Source organism: Suncus etruscus, chromosome 10 (assembly GCF_024139225.1).
Source record: "Suncus etruscus isolate mSunEtr1 chromosome 10, mSunEtr1.pri.cur, whole genome shotgun sequence".
NCBI classification, from domain to species: Eukaryota; Metazoa; Chordata; class Mammalia; order Eulipotyphla; family Soricidae; genus Suncus; species Suncus etruscus.
This window is the reverse complement of record NC_064857.1, coordinates 85,882,876-85,899,828: the sequence shown is the minus strand read 5'-3', so window position 1 is coordinate 85,899,828 and position 16,953 is coordinate 85,882,876. Positions and strand designations below refer to the sequence as shown.

Here is a 16,953-nt window from a genome sequence, read left to right as displayed (position 1 = left end):
TGTCTCTTATACATTCAAGGCAGTAGCACACCATCATTATTTTCTCATTAATAATGCCAAGAAATTACAGAAATAAGAACACACTCTGGCCATGGTTCATATGGGAGCTATGAACCAATTCCATCATGTTTGAGAGAGAGAAAACAACATTTCTCATGCACAAACTTATTCTAGCAACTTCTCTCCAGGTAGGCTTATTTCTAGTCTGTACCCTCTAAAAGGCACCTTCAAAGAGGTCTTAGGCTGAGACTTGAATATCTGGGTGAGGATATCCACTTTGGGCAGATGTGAAATGTCAGCTATTTATCACCTTTAGCAAATGCAGGCTACATGGCTGCTAATTGGGCTCTTCATTAGCCAAGAAGAACAGCTACCATATAGCCGCTCACAAGCTAGTGGCAATCTGGGGCAATCTTTAAGTGGTTCCTAACTCATATTTCTTTTGGAAATCTGTCGGCCTAGCAAAGGTCTCTAATTCTTCATGACCCGAATGCTCTCTGTTCACTAATTATGATCTGACTCCTCCTGAAGCAAGAGGTCCTGTCATACATAGCAATGAACTGACAAACTTGAAACGCAGACGGCTCACCCTTTACAATCAGGCATTTTGGCAAGAGGGATTTGTACTAGTTGGGACAGGGGATAGGAGAAGTGTTTTTAGCTTCTGCAACTCCTAGGAAAGGAGATTCTACTCACTTCCTTGTTAATGATGGCTCTGTTCTACAAGGATCTTGTTGTCTCTGTGATTTGATAGGCACAAAGGGACACTTAATCAGAAGTGAAAGGCTAGGCTACCACAACAGGGAACTCTTGTGTGGATAGAAAGATGCATAAGGAAATTCCACCCGTAATATACAAGGCATAAGTTTTTTCTAATAGTAGCCCCAATTGGTGTTTAGAGATGTCTGGGAAGATCCTATTTTCCCCGTGATTTATACCAGGAGTAAAGTGATCTGGGGGCAAGAGGCTCAGTAGTATACCTTTCATCCAGGTCCTCATCCCAGCCTGTCAGATGTGAACCCAGGGCTTGCCTTTGTGATCCTGGCCAGAGCAAATGCTCATGGACAAAGTATAATGTGGCTTAAGGTTGTACAGTGCCCCCAGCAGGGCTTCAAGTTCATTGGTCATTGGCTTTTAATGGTTCTACTGTAAGTTTCTCATGTAGGACATGATGTCTGGAAAGAGCATGTCATATAGTTACATAGTCATCCCTATCCTGTTGTGGCATTCTCTGGATTTTGTTATTATCCCTCATAAACTTCATAAGCTTACTCAATAATCAAGTGGAACTAGCCAGTCAGATGAAGCTGTAAGAACAATTTTTTTTAATAGAGTAGAAAGGGGGTGGTTTGGTTGGAGTCTAAATAGCCAAAGGGCTGCCACTGGCCCATTGTTCTCAGGCAACAGATCCAAGAGACAGGAAAGGTAGCAAATGCCAAGTACATAGTGTTGAAAACCTGTAACAGCCCACACATTAAGGAGACACAGGCTTCATTCTTTTCATTTTGCCTCTCTGCAAACTAGTGCATGCAAAGCTGACCAAGGCAGCAGGCTTTGGGAATACGGAGCCAAAAGCTAAAATGACAAGTTTAAAGAAGGAACTGTCTTACCTGGAGACAGGGAGGAGTCGTAAGAACTTCTCTCCTTGCGGCTCATCTTGAAAGCCTGTATGTCCTTTTCCCTGTATGTCCCAAAGCCTTCATAGCTCCGCCTCTTACTCCCACTCAAGTCACTGTCCCACTTGTCAGGTGAAGGGTTCAGCTCACTGAACACATCCAGGCTCTCTGATCTTGAGCTGCCGCCATCTCCTGCACTGCCAGAGTACCGCTTGGTGCACACTTCCACAGACTCGCTGCTCAAGTCCCCTTTGTCCTTGGTTGGTGTCCAGTGCTGGCCATCAGACAGCGACAACGTGGACAGGGTGTCCACCTCAAAGCTGCTCTTCGATGCTTTGTGGCTGGCTTCGCTGTGCTGGTGCTTCTGCTTCTCTTTATGCTTTGTCTTCTCCCCCACCAAGGACAGATCTTTGTCTGCGCTGCCCAGTCGCTCACTCAGGAGGTGACTGGAGAAGCTCGTGGCTTTGCCTGCAAACAAACCACTCAGGTTATCATGTGGGCCCAGGAGCCGGTCTTCCTTGTGCTTATGCTTGTGTTTGTGTTTCCTCTTGTGGAGCCGGCCACTGGAGAGACCCGCATTGCCCACCTTGGGAGGATTCAGGGATGGCTGCATATCCCCAAGGCTCATGCCCACAGGTCCCTGGAGGTGCACTCCATGCTTGGCTTTATGCTTGGCAGTACCGGCCAGCTTCATGTGGGAGCTTGTGTGGAACTGAGGCGGGGGCACAGTGGGCCGCAGGAACGGGGAAGCTGCCCCCAGAGTGTGTGATAGGTACAGAGGAGCAGGGTACTGACTGTAGTAACCAAGGTTCATCATAGGCATTGATGTGTAAGGCATTCCATAGGGTGCATAGTAACTTCCGCTGGGAATAGGGTAGCTGAACCCTTGTAAAAAAGGCACCTTTGTCATGGTGTCATTGGTTTTTGCAGGCCTCCCACGCTTCTTTTTGGACTTCAACTCTGAAGTTCTCCGAAGATAGAGCAACGGGTCATACTGGATATATGGCACTGGGTAGTAGTGATCCAAGTTAATCCGGAAAATGCTGGGATATGGATTTTCGTGGTAAAAGGTGTAACTCCGATGGGAGATCCTGAACACCTGGAACTTGGTGATGAGCTCCTCCAGGTCTGCCAAAAACTGGAGGTCATCCCGGTTTTGCAGGCCTTTCCGCTTCCTCTTGTGCTTTGGCTTCTTGAGGCTCTCGTGGGCCAAAAAGTTGTCCACAATCAGATGCTTCTGCCGGTGGCCATGCCGGTTCTTGGTGCTGGTGTCAGATGTGATGGCCTCGGGGTTGTCTAGGGAGCAGAAATCAAACGAGTACCTCCGGCGGGACTCGGAACTCTTCTCTGCTTGGTCCGATGTGCTGTTGTTGTCTGTCCCGATGCCACTGTCGCTGGGGATGGTCTCTTCACTGTGTGATTCACTCACGGGGGACAGTGTGATTTCCTTGAGGGAGCCAATCTCGCAGAGGTGGGAAGGAGAGTTGGCCATCAATCTGGGTGGAGACAGTTTCCAGGTTCCGCTGTGCATCCCCTTCTGAGTTTTGGTGGGAAGAGCACTGATGGGCTGGAGATTTGGCATCGTTTTCAACTCTGAAAAACTGGTTTCAGTGCTGGCGGGGCTCAGGTTGCCATTGGACCCACCCAACTGCGTGGAAAGTGGGTGCATAACTGCTGGTGAAGACGCCACAAGTGACTGAAAGGTGGAAGGCACGGCTGGAACGTCCGGCTGGCTAGAAACAGGCCTTGGGTGCTTGATGGCTGTTTTGGGTTCTTCGGATGGGGGTGGCAGCTCTGCTCTCGGTTTCCGGCCCCTCTTTTTGCCAATGTAGATGGTCCCTCTCTTGCTGACGTTAATCTGCTTTCCCAGCTTACTCTCAATGGCTGTTGCCCCAGGGCTGGTCTCTGGGGGTGCTTTTGCCTTCACAGCCACGCTGCTAGAGCAGGATAAGATCTGGTTCAAAATATTTTTCCTCTTGAGGGTTTTCATCTTATTGATGGTCTTGATGGTCTTCTTATCCAACACACCAAGCTTTCCAACTTTTTTGTGAAATTTCATCTCACTCATGGGTTTGTCCTCTCCCGGCACCAGCTGGGCCAACTTGGCTAAACTCCTTCGTCTCTTTCTTTTCTTGGTGCCAGGAAACTCCCGGCTAATGGGGCTGACTGGGCTAGTGGAAGTGCCCTCGTGAATGGTCTCCACAGTGAGCAGAGGCTGCTTCTTTGGTCGTCCCCTTTTCTTTTTGACTGGTGTGATCACAGTAAGACTGTCTGTGTTGGTGTACAAAGGGCTGGAGGGGGTAATGGGATAGGCAGACGGTGGTTCCACCATCAGTTTATCTGAGGTGGCCATGACTGCCTCCCGGAGCATACTGGCGGCCTTGGGTTTGCTGCATGTCCACCTCCGTTTGGCAGCAAACTTTGGATGATGGATGTCCGGCAGCTTTCTTGATGGCGAATGGTCTGTGCATGTAGGAGATGTCATGACCAGAGATGGCTTTCGCTGCTTAGACACAATGCCTGAGATAATTTTCTCGGCATTTCCGCTAGTCTCCAGGCCAATGGAGGGGGACTCACTGTCAATCATTTTCCCCAGCTTCGCAACACGGGGATCTTTCTTACTTCCTTCAGAACTGGCAAGTATCCTGCTAACTACTTCATTGCTCATAGCAATTCCAGAGGCCAGAGCTTTTTCTGGCATGATCTTTTCCACCACGGCTTTGATAGACTGTCTCTTTTTCCTCTTATGGTTGCTTGGATCCAAACACGGTGCCTTAATAGGGATCGTAATCCGAACATGACTGGAGTCATTTTCAGGATTACCAATGGAAATCACATTCTGCCTGGCCGGGGATGCCTCCTGGGCATTCTCAGCAGAGTACCCGTCCCTTTTCCCTTCGATAGTCTCAAATGCTTTCTGGGCATTCTTGACCCAATCCAGGTCTGCGTTTGGTATGGTCTGACTTAGAACATCTTTTTTACTGGACTTCTTCTTGCTGCTTATTATAGTGGGAGGCTCAGGGGGTTCCTTGGGACCCCCACTATCTTGATCGACCAAGGGCTGAAGGCCATTGCACTCTGTGGAGCTGTTGGAGGGTGCTGGTGAGCTGTGGGTGCTTGGGGATGGCACCACACCTCCCAAGAGCAGCTCTTTACTACTATTGGACAACTGACTCCATGTGCTCCCTGTACTACCTTTCTTACATTGGGCCTTGGAGAAGGAAGCTATGGGCTCAAGAGCTGTGATCTTGCTGGTGCTTGCAGTTTCTCGGCCAGACTCTGGACTGATGAAGCAATTCTGAGTGGCAGGTCCACTATCAGAGCTGGTGGACCAGTCCATGTGGTTCTGGCTGCTGCTTTTTTGCTGGTGCTTTGGTTTTAAGGTGTCACCGGTGAAGTCCTGTGGGAGTCCTGGATCATAGTGAAGAGCAGAGTGTTTCTGAGGCCGCTCATAAGCCTAAAGTAGGAGGGAGAGAAATAAGAAAAACAAAGATGAGCACGTTGGGATGACTGAAATTATAGTCAATTCATTCTTCAAATGTTACAGAAAGCAACCTTTAAATTTAGAAAGTTCTATAGTTTTCTCAATTACAGTCATGAGTTTGTAGCATTGGTTTTAAGCATTACTAAGGAATTGTGATCACTGTCTTTAGGAAACCTGACTTGGCTTCACAAAATCCCCCAATAAGAGCTGACTAGAGAGAGGAAGGTTCTTGAGAACATGTAGTCCAGTGCCTACATTTTACAACAAAAATGTGGACCCTCAAATGACATAGCATTTTAGTCAAGTGGAAAGAGGTTGACAGAAATCTTCAGGCCCAGATTCTGATCTTCTGCTTAACTCAAGCTGCCTCTTATTCTGTCCCTGCTTCTTCTCAAACCCAGGTCTTGCCCTTGCTTTCTCTGGCTACAGTTCAGCATTGTTAGTATTTCATTCTGTAGTTCAACCCCTCTTTACTCTCCCAAACAAATTCACTAGGACCCACAGCAGCAAGGGAAATCTGCCAGCAGTGAGGAAATCAAGAGTGAACACTTGCAGGCCACACAGGGGGACATGTATAGAGTAGGGTATAGAGGAAAGACAAAAGGAAAAACACAAGTTTTCTATAGTTCTCTAAAGCTGTGTTTTTACCTACATGGATGCCAGGTGAATGATTTCAGATGAAGCCGACACCTCTGTCACAAGGCGCACTGGCTAGGAAAGACAGAACTTGAACTGAAGGTACAGCAAAACCCAGGGTTTATCAAAGCCAAGGGTTTGGCAATTGTACATGCTGCTTTGAGTTATGAAAGCTCCTCTAATATAGATATGTACGTACACATTGTTCCAGATATATTTTCAATCAGGTTCCCAGGACAAAGAAGCATTCTTCAAAGCTTATTATAATCCTGTTTTTATAGAAAGAGCAGTATACTTACAGAATATATTATCCTCAGATTTATTAAAGAAGAGAAAATATTACAAAACTGAAGAAAGCTTTTGTTAATACCCCCACTGAGAAATATATGATGACTAGCTTGGTGAATTTAAGAATTTTTTTTTACCTGTATCAACGATCTGCTTATAGACATACCTTCTCATCTACCTATTTATCCATCAGTGAGTTAATCTATCTGTATCTGTTTGCCATCAAGGCATAGGATTTGTTCTTTATTAGCAACATTTCTTAGCGTCCTTATTAAAAGTCAAAACACAGGGTCTATGAGGTAGCTCAAAGGCCTACTATGTGAGCTGAGTATTTGGAGGATGAGTTCATTTACTGGTACCACATGGCCTCCCAGGTGCCTCCAAAGAAAATACCTTCCAACTTGGAGCCAGGAATAGCCCCTGAGAACAACTTGATATGGCCCCAAAGGCAGAAAAAAATAAAGAAAATATGTAGGTTACACTAGCGATAGTAGAATAGATAAGGCACTTGCATTGTAAATGGCCCACCTGGGTTCAATTCTTTGACTCATGATGGCTCTCTAAGGTCTACCAGGACTAAACTTTAAGCATTTCCAAGTGTGACCCTCTAAGAAACACAACATAAAAACAAAAACAAAGAAAAGAAGGTGAAAAAGAAAGGGGAAAGAAAAAGTAAAAATAGCAAGAATAACAGGTAATATTCAGGTTAAGCAAGTAAGTCATTTTAAATGCTCCCACTAGATACTGAAAGTTCTAGAGTTTATTTCTTATCCTTTTAATTTGTGAAATTCTATTTGTACTTCTAATATTGAACTTAGTATTTTTAATAGGGGGAGGGCTCCCAAACAGTGCTCAGGACCCTACTGGTTATTCTGTCAATTGGGCCAGAAGTTCGGTACAAGGGCCAAGGATGCAAGACTGCTGAGCCCTACATTGCCAGGACGGCTGGGCCACACACCTGGGTTGCACCATCTGTCTGGTGTCAGGAATCAGACCAGATTAGGTGCCTGTTAGACATGATGGACATGTGGTAAAAGCTGGACTAGCTTCTAGCTCTGAATAGTATTTCAAAAGTATCTTCTCTGTTCGTCTCCCAGAGAAAAACTTTTTTTTTTTCATCTGGCAGTGTAGACACAATCACCATCTACTTATGTTTATCTCTTAGCAACTGCTGCTGTGGACAAGCTGCAAGGCCATTTTTAGCAAAAGGATCAAAACTGTATTCTCAGTATAAAATAGTAAAAGCCCCTTACTTATCTTGATGAATCAGGGCTTTGTTCCTGCCTGGTTTATGTTCTTCATTGTAGCTGGCCCTGTGTATTCTCAGAAAATGACAGGTCAGAAAGAGGGCTTAGTGGCAAACTTCTCTGCGCTATGTGGTGATAATATAATTGATGACTCATACGAGAAAAGTTTAGTGTCGGTAAGGCACTTAATAAAAATCACCCTAGGCTTAAGTTACTCTTCTGAACGTTAAAACAGGACTAAGTTTCCCTCCATCCATTAGCCCCTCCTAATCACCTGCCCCTCTCCACTTTACTAAAAATCAAGGACCTAAGTAGGGCTTTCCTAGTGAAGCCACAATTGGAAGTTTGGTTTGTGATTCATTTTTTCTTCAGCTTCATATACTTGGTATAGAAAAGGTCCTTGATGAACTCTTCCCTGTCCTAATTTTAGCCTAATCCTAGGATATCTGTTAGCTCATAAGCAACAGAGACTTTTTGTCTAAGTTTGCATGGTAACATGTCTCTCTGTTGAGTTTAGCCTAGGTTATCATTTGACATTGAATGAGTTTGTTAGCTGAATTAATAAGAGCCATCTTTCAAGCCTGTCTATAATATCATAGAGCTACTAAGCACAGTACCTAGTCAAGAGCTGGACCTCTATTACATTTACTAGATAAATGAAGGAACATACATCTCAAAATGGATATTTCATTTGTCTCCTACGAGACGAATGACCTACACAGCATCTGCAAAGACAGTCACCCTCTATTCCAGCTCTATTCCAGTCTAATTCTCGGTGCCTTTCTTTGGCAGACACCCGTGTTTTCACTAGAACATCTATCACAACCTTTGTAATGCTATGTGTCATTTATTTGTGCACTTTCTGGCCTACTCCCCTAGAATATAAGTACTCTGCAGTTAAAGACAGTCTTGTTGATTGTTTCTCCCATGCTGCCTACATATCAAACTCAGGAAGTTTGCAGTAAAAGTTTGTTGAGTGAATATAGAAAATAATGTATGGGATCCCCATACCATAACAAAAGATCTGGCTGCTCACAAAAGACAATAAACAGCCAACCATTCATTTGGTAATGGCTCATAAAGCAATTCAAAGAGTAAGACTATTAATGTTGACAAAAATATCACCCTTTCCAAATACATAAGAAGTCAAGGCTTTGTGACTTAAGTCCACATCAATGAAATTTTTTAGTTTGACTTCTCACTCACTATCCACAACTAATGTTAACTGTTTTACATCCAATTAACTGCCTGATAGGGAAGAGTGGGGAGAGTGGATTTCACTCAGGCCCTGAGAGTGGGGGTCTGCTCACTTGCACTCTGGGCAGACTAGCTGAGAGTAATGCACAATGTCCCTGGTTCTTAGTGCCTCCATCTGCACACTTCCAGATTCCATTGTTTTTGCCATTTGAGCTGTAATTTGTCCTGCTGGGAGAGCTCAGCAACCCAAGGAAAGGGTGGACAATGCCAGAAGTAATGGCTTAGTGCAGAGCCAGGAGTAATGCCTGAGTACTCCTGGATGTGGCCCAAAAAGCAAGCAAACAAACAAACAAAAAAAGAGGGGGAAACAGAATGGACAAAAAAGCAGCCCCCCAAAGACCCAGTATTAATGGGAAAAATGGTATTTTCTACTTTACAAGCTCATGCAACTTCCACAGTGAGAGCACAGAGAACTGGGAAGGAGGAGCGCTTTTCTGAGGGATCCTTGGGAACAAATTTCCCACCAGTCTTGGCTGATGTCTACATCCATTGCATTTCCTGAAATTTCATTTCTTCATCTGTCAGCCATGACATATTATATACACAATGGTGGGCTGTCAGTTCCAATATGTCCTTCACTGAGGATTGAGCACTTATTCTATTGAGGTGATCTGGCAAGACAAGGCCCAAGCACAAGGCTGGGACAAGCTCGGGCATAGCAGAAGCAAAGGCTCTGCAGCTCATTCTTCTGGTGGGGGTCTAGGGATATATCTCCATATGCAGGGAGTGGGGTTGCAGTGTCTAGGAACTCTATTAATCCTTGTAACACATGTTTTCACTTTCCCTTTAGATTACGAGCCTTTCTGAGGACTAAATTCTGAATCTCTTAAAGCCACAGCCTAAACCGTGTATGGTATTTTACATTGAACTGCTAATTTATATAGGATCTTTCAGTACCAACTGAGCATGATGCTTGGCTTTGCCTCCAAGAACTCCATAAATTATGAAATTCAAATCACTTTGAAGGTGTGGTTCATGTGGATCAAAGAATAGGACCTTCTAGGCACACTGAGTTAAAGCCAAATGTTTATCAGTAAACCCCCATATTAAAAACCTTATGCAGTTCCAAGGTAGAGTGCACGTAAGTGGTCCTAGGTTCAATCTCTGGAACTGTTACAACTGCTTCAAATAAAAATTTAAAAAGATAAAACCCCCAGATTTTTCTGCAATCTTTTAATATGGAAAATTCTGTTGCAAACTAGATAACTTCCTCCCTGCCCCGCAACAACCAAAGAATAAATCACATATATTCAAATTTTGCACAAGTCCAATTTTTAAAAAGCACTTATTTTTAATCTTTTCTGTCTACATTTTAAAACAATCATTAGATCACTGTATAATAAGTTAATCCACATAAATGGGAAGAAAATGAGTCACTCCATCTTATCTTGGACTTATCTAAAGAAGGGTTGATCACACTAAGAGGAAAAGATAGTGATTTGAGTCTGAGAAAAATCATATAAGTAATCAAAAAATCAAACATGACTTTGTGGGAGATAAACCAATCTTTTGGACGAAATGTGTTTGGGTTATTTTCTGCTGACACTAATCACTTAAATTTACTGTTTGTAAGATTTTTTTTTTCTTTGCTTCACATGAGCAAGAAAGCATGCCTGGGAAGAAATAAGAGGAATTTTAGCTCTTAATCAGGCAGTTGGTGCTTCTCAAGACATAGTCCTGGACAGCTTGTGGTTATTAACACAGATTTCAGGGTCTCTCTACAGACACACTAATCTTCACTCTCCCATGGTGTTAGCAAAGGATGTGCATTTAATATACTGCTCAGGTAATTCTCTTGTATATCAAGTTTGAAAACCACTGAAAGAACATTTTTTTTTTTTTGTGGTTTTTGGGTCACACCCGGCAGTGCTCAGGGGTTTTTCAATTTCTGGCTCCGTTCTCAGAAATTGTTCCTGGCAGGCACCGGGGACTATATGGGACGCTGGGATTCGAACTGATGACCTTCTGCATGAAAGGTAAACGCCTTACCTCCATGCTATCTCTCCAGCCCCTGAATTTTTTTTTTTTTTTTTTTTTGGTTTTTGGGCCACACCCAGTAACGCTCAGGGGTTACTCCTGGCTATGTGCTCAGAAGTTGCTCCTGGCTTGGGGGACCATATGGGACACTGGGGGATCGAACCGCGGTCCGTCCAAGGCTAGCACAGGCAAGGCAGGCACCTTACCTTTAGCGCCACCGCCCGGCCCCACATTTTTTTAATATAATTTTTATTTTGATCATAGTGGCTTACATATTGTTGACAATAATATTTTAGGTACATATTTACATAAAATCAGGGGGGATTCCCATCCCTAAATTTGAAAGAACATTTTAACACTGTTCCTCTGGGTTAAAGTCTTTCATGGTGACTATGACAGCCACAGCACTTTTTGGTGGAAAATATGCAGAACAAACCATGCTAATCCTGTCAGGGAATGGGCACCACTAAGCAACTGTTTTATATGTGCATTTTTTTGTAGTTCATATAATTAAAAAACTCTAATAAGGTCCACTAATAAGGTAGTTCATGTCCAATGCATTGGCGATGGGAAATATGCACTAGTGAAGGTTGTTGTACATTTTATGACTATAACTCAATTATGAACAACTTTATCTGTGGGAAAAATTGTATTATTAAAAAAAAAACCTTGTAACCGTGGTGTTTAAATAAAACAAATTAAAAAAAAATTAAGATGAGCATAAGAGCCAATGAATGAAATGGGTGGATGGGAGGTTGTCTTTCCAAAAGAAAACACACATGATGGTGATTATGACCTTCCACCCAGAGTTTTCAACTTCCCCCAATGATTCCAGGCCAGTCCCTAGCAAGCTAGGAGGATCCTGGCATTCCCTCTTAAGTTTGAAGGCAAGTGCTCAAATCTGAGCAAGAGCTGATGAAAGGTTCCCAAGCATGGTCTATGTCAGAATGATCCAGGTAGCACCATAAAGAATACCTCACCTGGGAGCTCATCCAGACCAATTAAATCAACATTCTAGAGGTGGGGACTGAACAGCAGTACCTTTTTTCAAAGCTGTGGGTTATTCCAAAGAGCAGACAGAGTTGAGAAATAGTAGTTGAGAGACAGAGTTGAGAAATATATCAAAGACAGGGGCCTGGGTTGGGGACTAGAAAAGCTCTGATGTTATCAAGAGATGTTCCAACTCAGTGGTTTTCAAACATATTCCATAGAGTCCTAGGATTTGGTAAAGTCTTTGCTGAACTGTGGCCAGTGGATGAGGCAAGAGAGAGGCATCAGAATATTCTTTTAACCCCCAATTGGATAAAACAGCCTTGAAAATGATTTCATGTAAGAGAAAGAATGTTGGGGAGTGATGATTCTGGTGGTTAAAGAAAAGAATTTAAAAATGACCATTTGGTCTTATCATTAGGAAGAATCCACATGCCAGCTTTCATTCAATTTGCCCTCAGTGTCCCTTCTTAGTACATTCCTGTATTTGGCAATGATAGGTAGAGAAAAATGTCACTAAGAACCTGATTAGAACAATAGTTCTATAATCCCTGGACTCTCTGGGTATTTGAACTGAATGTGAGTTTCTCTAAGGAAAAAAAAAATTTAAATCGAAATCTTAATCCCTTCTGTATTAGGAGGTAGGGCCATTGGGAGATGCTGAGGTCATGAGGGTAGAGTCCTCATAAATGGCATTAGCATCTTTATAATAACAGTCATCCCAGAGTACTCTGGTCCTTTTCGATTTGAGGACCAGAGAGGGTAAGACTGTCCATCAATCAGGGATCACACCCTCACTAGAGAGTGAATCTGCTATCATTGTGTTCTTGAACTTCCAGTTCTTGTAGAACTATGAATAGAAAATTTGTCTTATTTATAAGCCACTTCTGTGGTTCTCTGTCATAGCAGTGCAGAGACTTGGACAATGAACAGAGAGAAGTTGCTTAACTTCTAACGATTCTCAATTCCTACGTTATTCCTATAGGAACCATTCCTCATTTACACTTGGAGGCTTTGAGTGATACTGAAACACACATTTTAATTACTGGGTGATAAATCATATAGGCTCCTATCAAAAATAAACAGTACCCCTTCTGTATTCACAGTAATTTTACCTGAATAAAAATGACCACAAGCTTTGTTTCAGTCATAATGGTTTTTAGACTTCTCCTTTCACGTACACAAATTAACCCTCAAGAAACAGATAGAAAAAGCTACATTCAGGTATGAAGAATGAGCAAGATGAATATAAGTTTAGAGAGAAAAAAAAAAACTCTAGTTCTTGGCTTGAAGAACATTACAGACCTAGGAGCAAGGAAATGGTGCCCAGCATCATTATTAGGTATCTGGAAAACTGATACCAAATTTGGGGCTCCTGAAGGATCTGGAATTTGGGGGAGAGCCTATTTGAGAAGAAAAAGAGAAAATATATACCTTTAAAATACAAATTTTAATAGGTATCTTCTTGTATATTTGAACAAATTTCAATCTACAATTGAGGATAAGACTCTATAAGGCCTAACCAGAGATATGTAATAGCAGGTCACAAAGTAAATGCAGAATTCTAAAGACATGTGCTATTGAGAAATGTTGGATTTCTGACTAGCTGAGTGGGGAAGCTTTGACTAATATCTAAGACATACCCTGGAGAACCCAGAAAGTGATCTACCTTAAGAGTAGATCACTCTAGTCCTTCAATAAAAGATAGTCTGGTTCTTCCTTAATAAAATATGAAAAGTACTATCTCCAATAGGATAATAATATGCCAGTACACTCATTATCTCTCAAACCCAAAGATAAGTCTTTGGGGGAAACAAACACACCAAAATTCAGAATCTCTTATTAGTTAAGACATAAAAATATCTTATCAGATAAGCAAAAAATGAACAAGAAGAGTGAGAGCCCAGGGGACTCACAATAAGCATTAGGAGAATGTTAAAGCATGTAATGTAAAAGATGCACATAGCTGATGAATATGTGTTAACTGAGAGCATAGAGATAACTGTACTAAATTATCCAAAAGAAATTCCAATAAGAAAAAATATCTGGGGGCTGGAGAGATAGCACAGCAGTGTTTGCCTTGCAAGCAGCAGACCCAGAACCTAAGGTGGTTGGTTCGAATCCTGGCATCCCATATGGTCCCCTGAGCCATCCAGGAGCTATTTCTGAGCAGATAGCCAGGAGTAAGCCCTGAGCACCGCCAGGTGTGGCCCAAAAACCAAAAAAAAAAAAAAAAAAAAAAAATTGAAATAAAAACTCATTGGATAAATGTAATTGCTTATAAAATACTGCAGAAGAAAGTTCATAATGATGAAGACAGCAGAAGTTATTCCGTTAGGGAGGCTGGAGGGAAGGGGAGAATTTAAAAATAAGAAACAAGATCAGCACTTCTGTGATCTATGAATGAGAATCAAGTGACCTAAAATAGGTAAGAGTAAAATTTCAAAAATAGAAGAGACAGTACTTGTAGATTTGTATAGTGAAAAAGCTCAACAAAACCCAAACAGAATATTAACCACAAATATTAACTACACCAAGCATAGTACAAAGAAATAGATAGAAAGTAAAATAAAAAAAAATTTAAAAGCAGTCCAAAAAAAACTCAGACAACGAATAATGAAACAAGGATAAAAATGTCGTAATAATGAAAAAAGTCAAGCCTGAACACAATAAAAAGTGATAACATACTGGCATAAAAATATAGTCACCTTTAAAATTTTAAATCCAGTAAAAACAGTCTTCAAAAATTAAGGCAAAAGGAAAGTGTTTCTAGATGAGTAGTAAGGACATTCATTGTGGGTATACCTATTTACAATAAAATGAGAAAGGAAGTTCTTTAGGTTAGGGGAATAAAATCTCAAATCTATATATTAATAAGAAGAGAACATGAATGAATGAAAGGTGGTGACGTGTGGGCATATAGATACAGTAAATTCTTAAGATATTCAAAACACGGCTTTTTACTTAGAGGAGATATATAACTGGGTAATATGGTATTTATAACATTTGTAGAAATATACTATGTAGCAACAATAAAACAAGATCAAGAAGTAGGAATGGCAGTATGTACCTGTAAGTTTCTTATATTTAAGAAATTATGTTAATTCAAAGCATACTGTGGTATATTATGGGTATAAATTGTCACCTTTAGAGAAACTGAAGGAAAAAACTATAATAATTCAAATGTGCATAGAAACAATATTTTTGAAAGCTGATTAATCCAAAAATGGGCAAAAAAGATATAAAAATAATTAGGAAGGATAGAACAAATAGAGTAAAATGGCTGACAAACTTGACAATACCAATAATCACATTAATCCTAAATATTTATACATTTTAAAAGTCAGGAAACCTTGGGACACTGGTGATGGGAATGTTGCACTGGTGATGGGTGGTGTTCTTTACATGACTGAAACCCAAACACAATCATGTATGTAATTAAGGTGTTTAAATAAATTAAAAAAAAAAGTCAGGAAACCAAAAAAGGCCAAGTAGATTGCTAACCTAAATAAGAAGACCCAACTATAAGAGATGCACATTATAAGAGATGCACATTAAATGCAAAAGGTATTTCACACAAATGGTGGAATTAAGTATATCATTTAAACACTATTATAAAGGTGCTAAGGACTCATTTATTAGGATGCAAAATATATTTGAGAACAAGAGAATTACTAAAAATAACTAGGAATGTTTCAAAATAAGTCAATTCAATAAAAGAAAACAATAATCTTAAATTTTTTGTATTTCCAAACAGAATTTCAAATACAAGAAACAAAGCTTAGTGAAGAGATAGTTCTGCAATCTTTAATTTTAACACTGCTTTTTCAGTATCTGCTAGAACAAATTATTAAAACTAAGCAGAAGATTTGATCAACATCTCCAAACATCTAAATTCATCTAAATTCACTACATAATCCTTCATCAAAATAGACTGGGCCACAAAACAAGCAAAAATGACTAATAATTCTAATTGTCATAAAAAAAAATATGCTACCTCTGCAAACCTTACAGGACGCTGTATGATGAGAAAGAAAATGAGAGAAGTAAAAATACAGAGCAACTGAAATGTCTACATTTTAGAAATGAGTACAAAATTCTTAGAGTGCTGTGAAAAAAATACCTTTTGTACATGCCTTTCAAAATGAATATAATATACCCTTTGGGCCTCATATGTAGTTCAAGCAGTAGAGATTGCTTATGTGACTCTTTAGGGTCTACACCCTCCATGAAAAATGAAACAAAACACCACAAACAAAAACAAAAATTAATTGTCATGATTAAATTGACCAAGAATTCCACTCTAATGTATTTAACCAATTTAAGCAAATATGCATCCACAGAGTTTTGTTTTGTTGTTTGGAGGCCACACTGGCAGTGCCTAGGGGCTATTCCTAACTATTTGCTGAGAGACCCAATCTACCAGTGCTCAAGATTAACCCAGGCCTTCCATGTTCAAACTCATGGAGGTAGCTCTCCTGCCCAGCACAGAGTTTTAGAAAAGATTCATTAGAGCTTAGAAATCACCTGGAAATATCCAGGAAATACAAGGGAGTACATAAACTCATGAATAAAGAAAACAAAGCAGTGGTTTGTTTTTCTACATATTCTACACCATGAACAGATTTCAAATACACCAATTATGCTGAGGGAAAGGAACCAAGCAATCTCAGCTTGCATTGTCCAAAAATTCTACAAAAGATAAAAAATAACCTATTCTAGTAGAAATCAGAACTCTGGTTGCAAACGTCTAATTTCTTAAATTGGGTTGCAATCCTGACAATGGTCCTCAAATATGGCCCGCAGGCCACATATTGTATTTGTATCTGTTTTGTTTCTTCATTGCAAAATAAGATATATGCAGTGTGCATAAGAATTCGCTCATGAGTTTTGTTTTTACTATAGTCAGACCCTCCAATGGTCTGAGGGACAGTGAACTGGCCCCCTGTTTAAAAAGTTTGAGGACCCCTGCTAGCATATAAGTGTCCTCAAAAACTTGTTTTAAGATAAATTTCTGATTTATGATCAGTAAATGTTGTCAGTAAGTGTACATCAGTTAAGTGTTTAAAATTTCTCTGGCCCAAAACAATGGCCAGTAGAACAAGTCTAGTAAGTCCTAGGCTAATGAGTGGGGCAGAAAGGAGCTGGAGGTACATTTCTGGAAATTGACGGGCACCACTGAATATACCACGATTGCAGCATAAATTACAATGCTGTGTAAATTCCCCAAAACTTTTTGAACCATACACTTGAGTTCAATGCATGTAAATTTTACTTAAATGAAGTCAAGGAGAGATAGAAAATACATTCAACAATGACGAAGACAAGGACGTCCCCTTGTCTGCTATGTCACACACAACCCAAAAGGTACTTAGCAGGGCTCAGTGTAATTCTCTTTCCAGCAAACACCTAAGGCAGCTGTTTCCCCAAGCCTCAGTCTCCTCTATGTGTGACAGCT

General features: G+C 41.0%; 1 protein-coding gene across 1 annotated transcript in view; it reads right to left on the bottom strand.

Moving 5' to 3' along the window:
* SETBP1 (SET binding protein 1) overlaps positions 1-16,953 on the bottom strand; it is a 355,475-nt gene that overhangs the window by 104,671 nt on the left and 233,851 nt on the right. Inside the window, exon 3 of the mRNA XM_049782442.1 lies at positions 1,611-5,073. Within this exon, the coding sequence (XP_049638399.1) occupies positions 1,611-5,073 (3,463 nt within the window). The remainder of the gene's footprint in view (positions 1-1,610; positions 5,074-16,953) is intronic.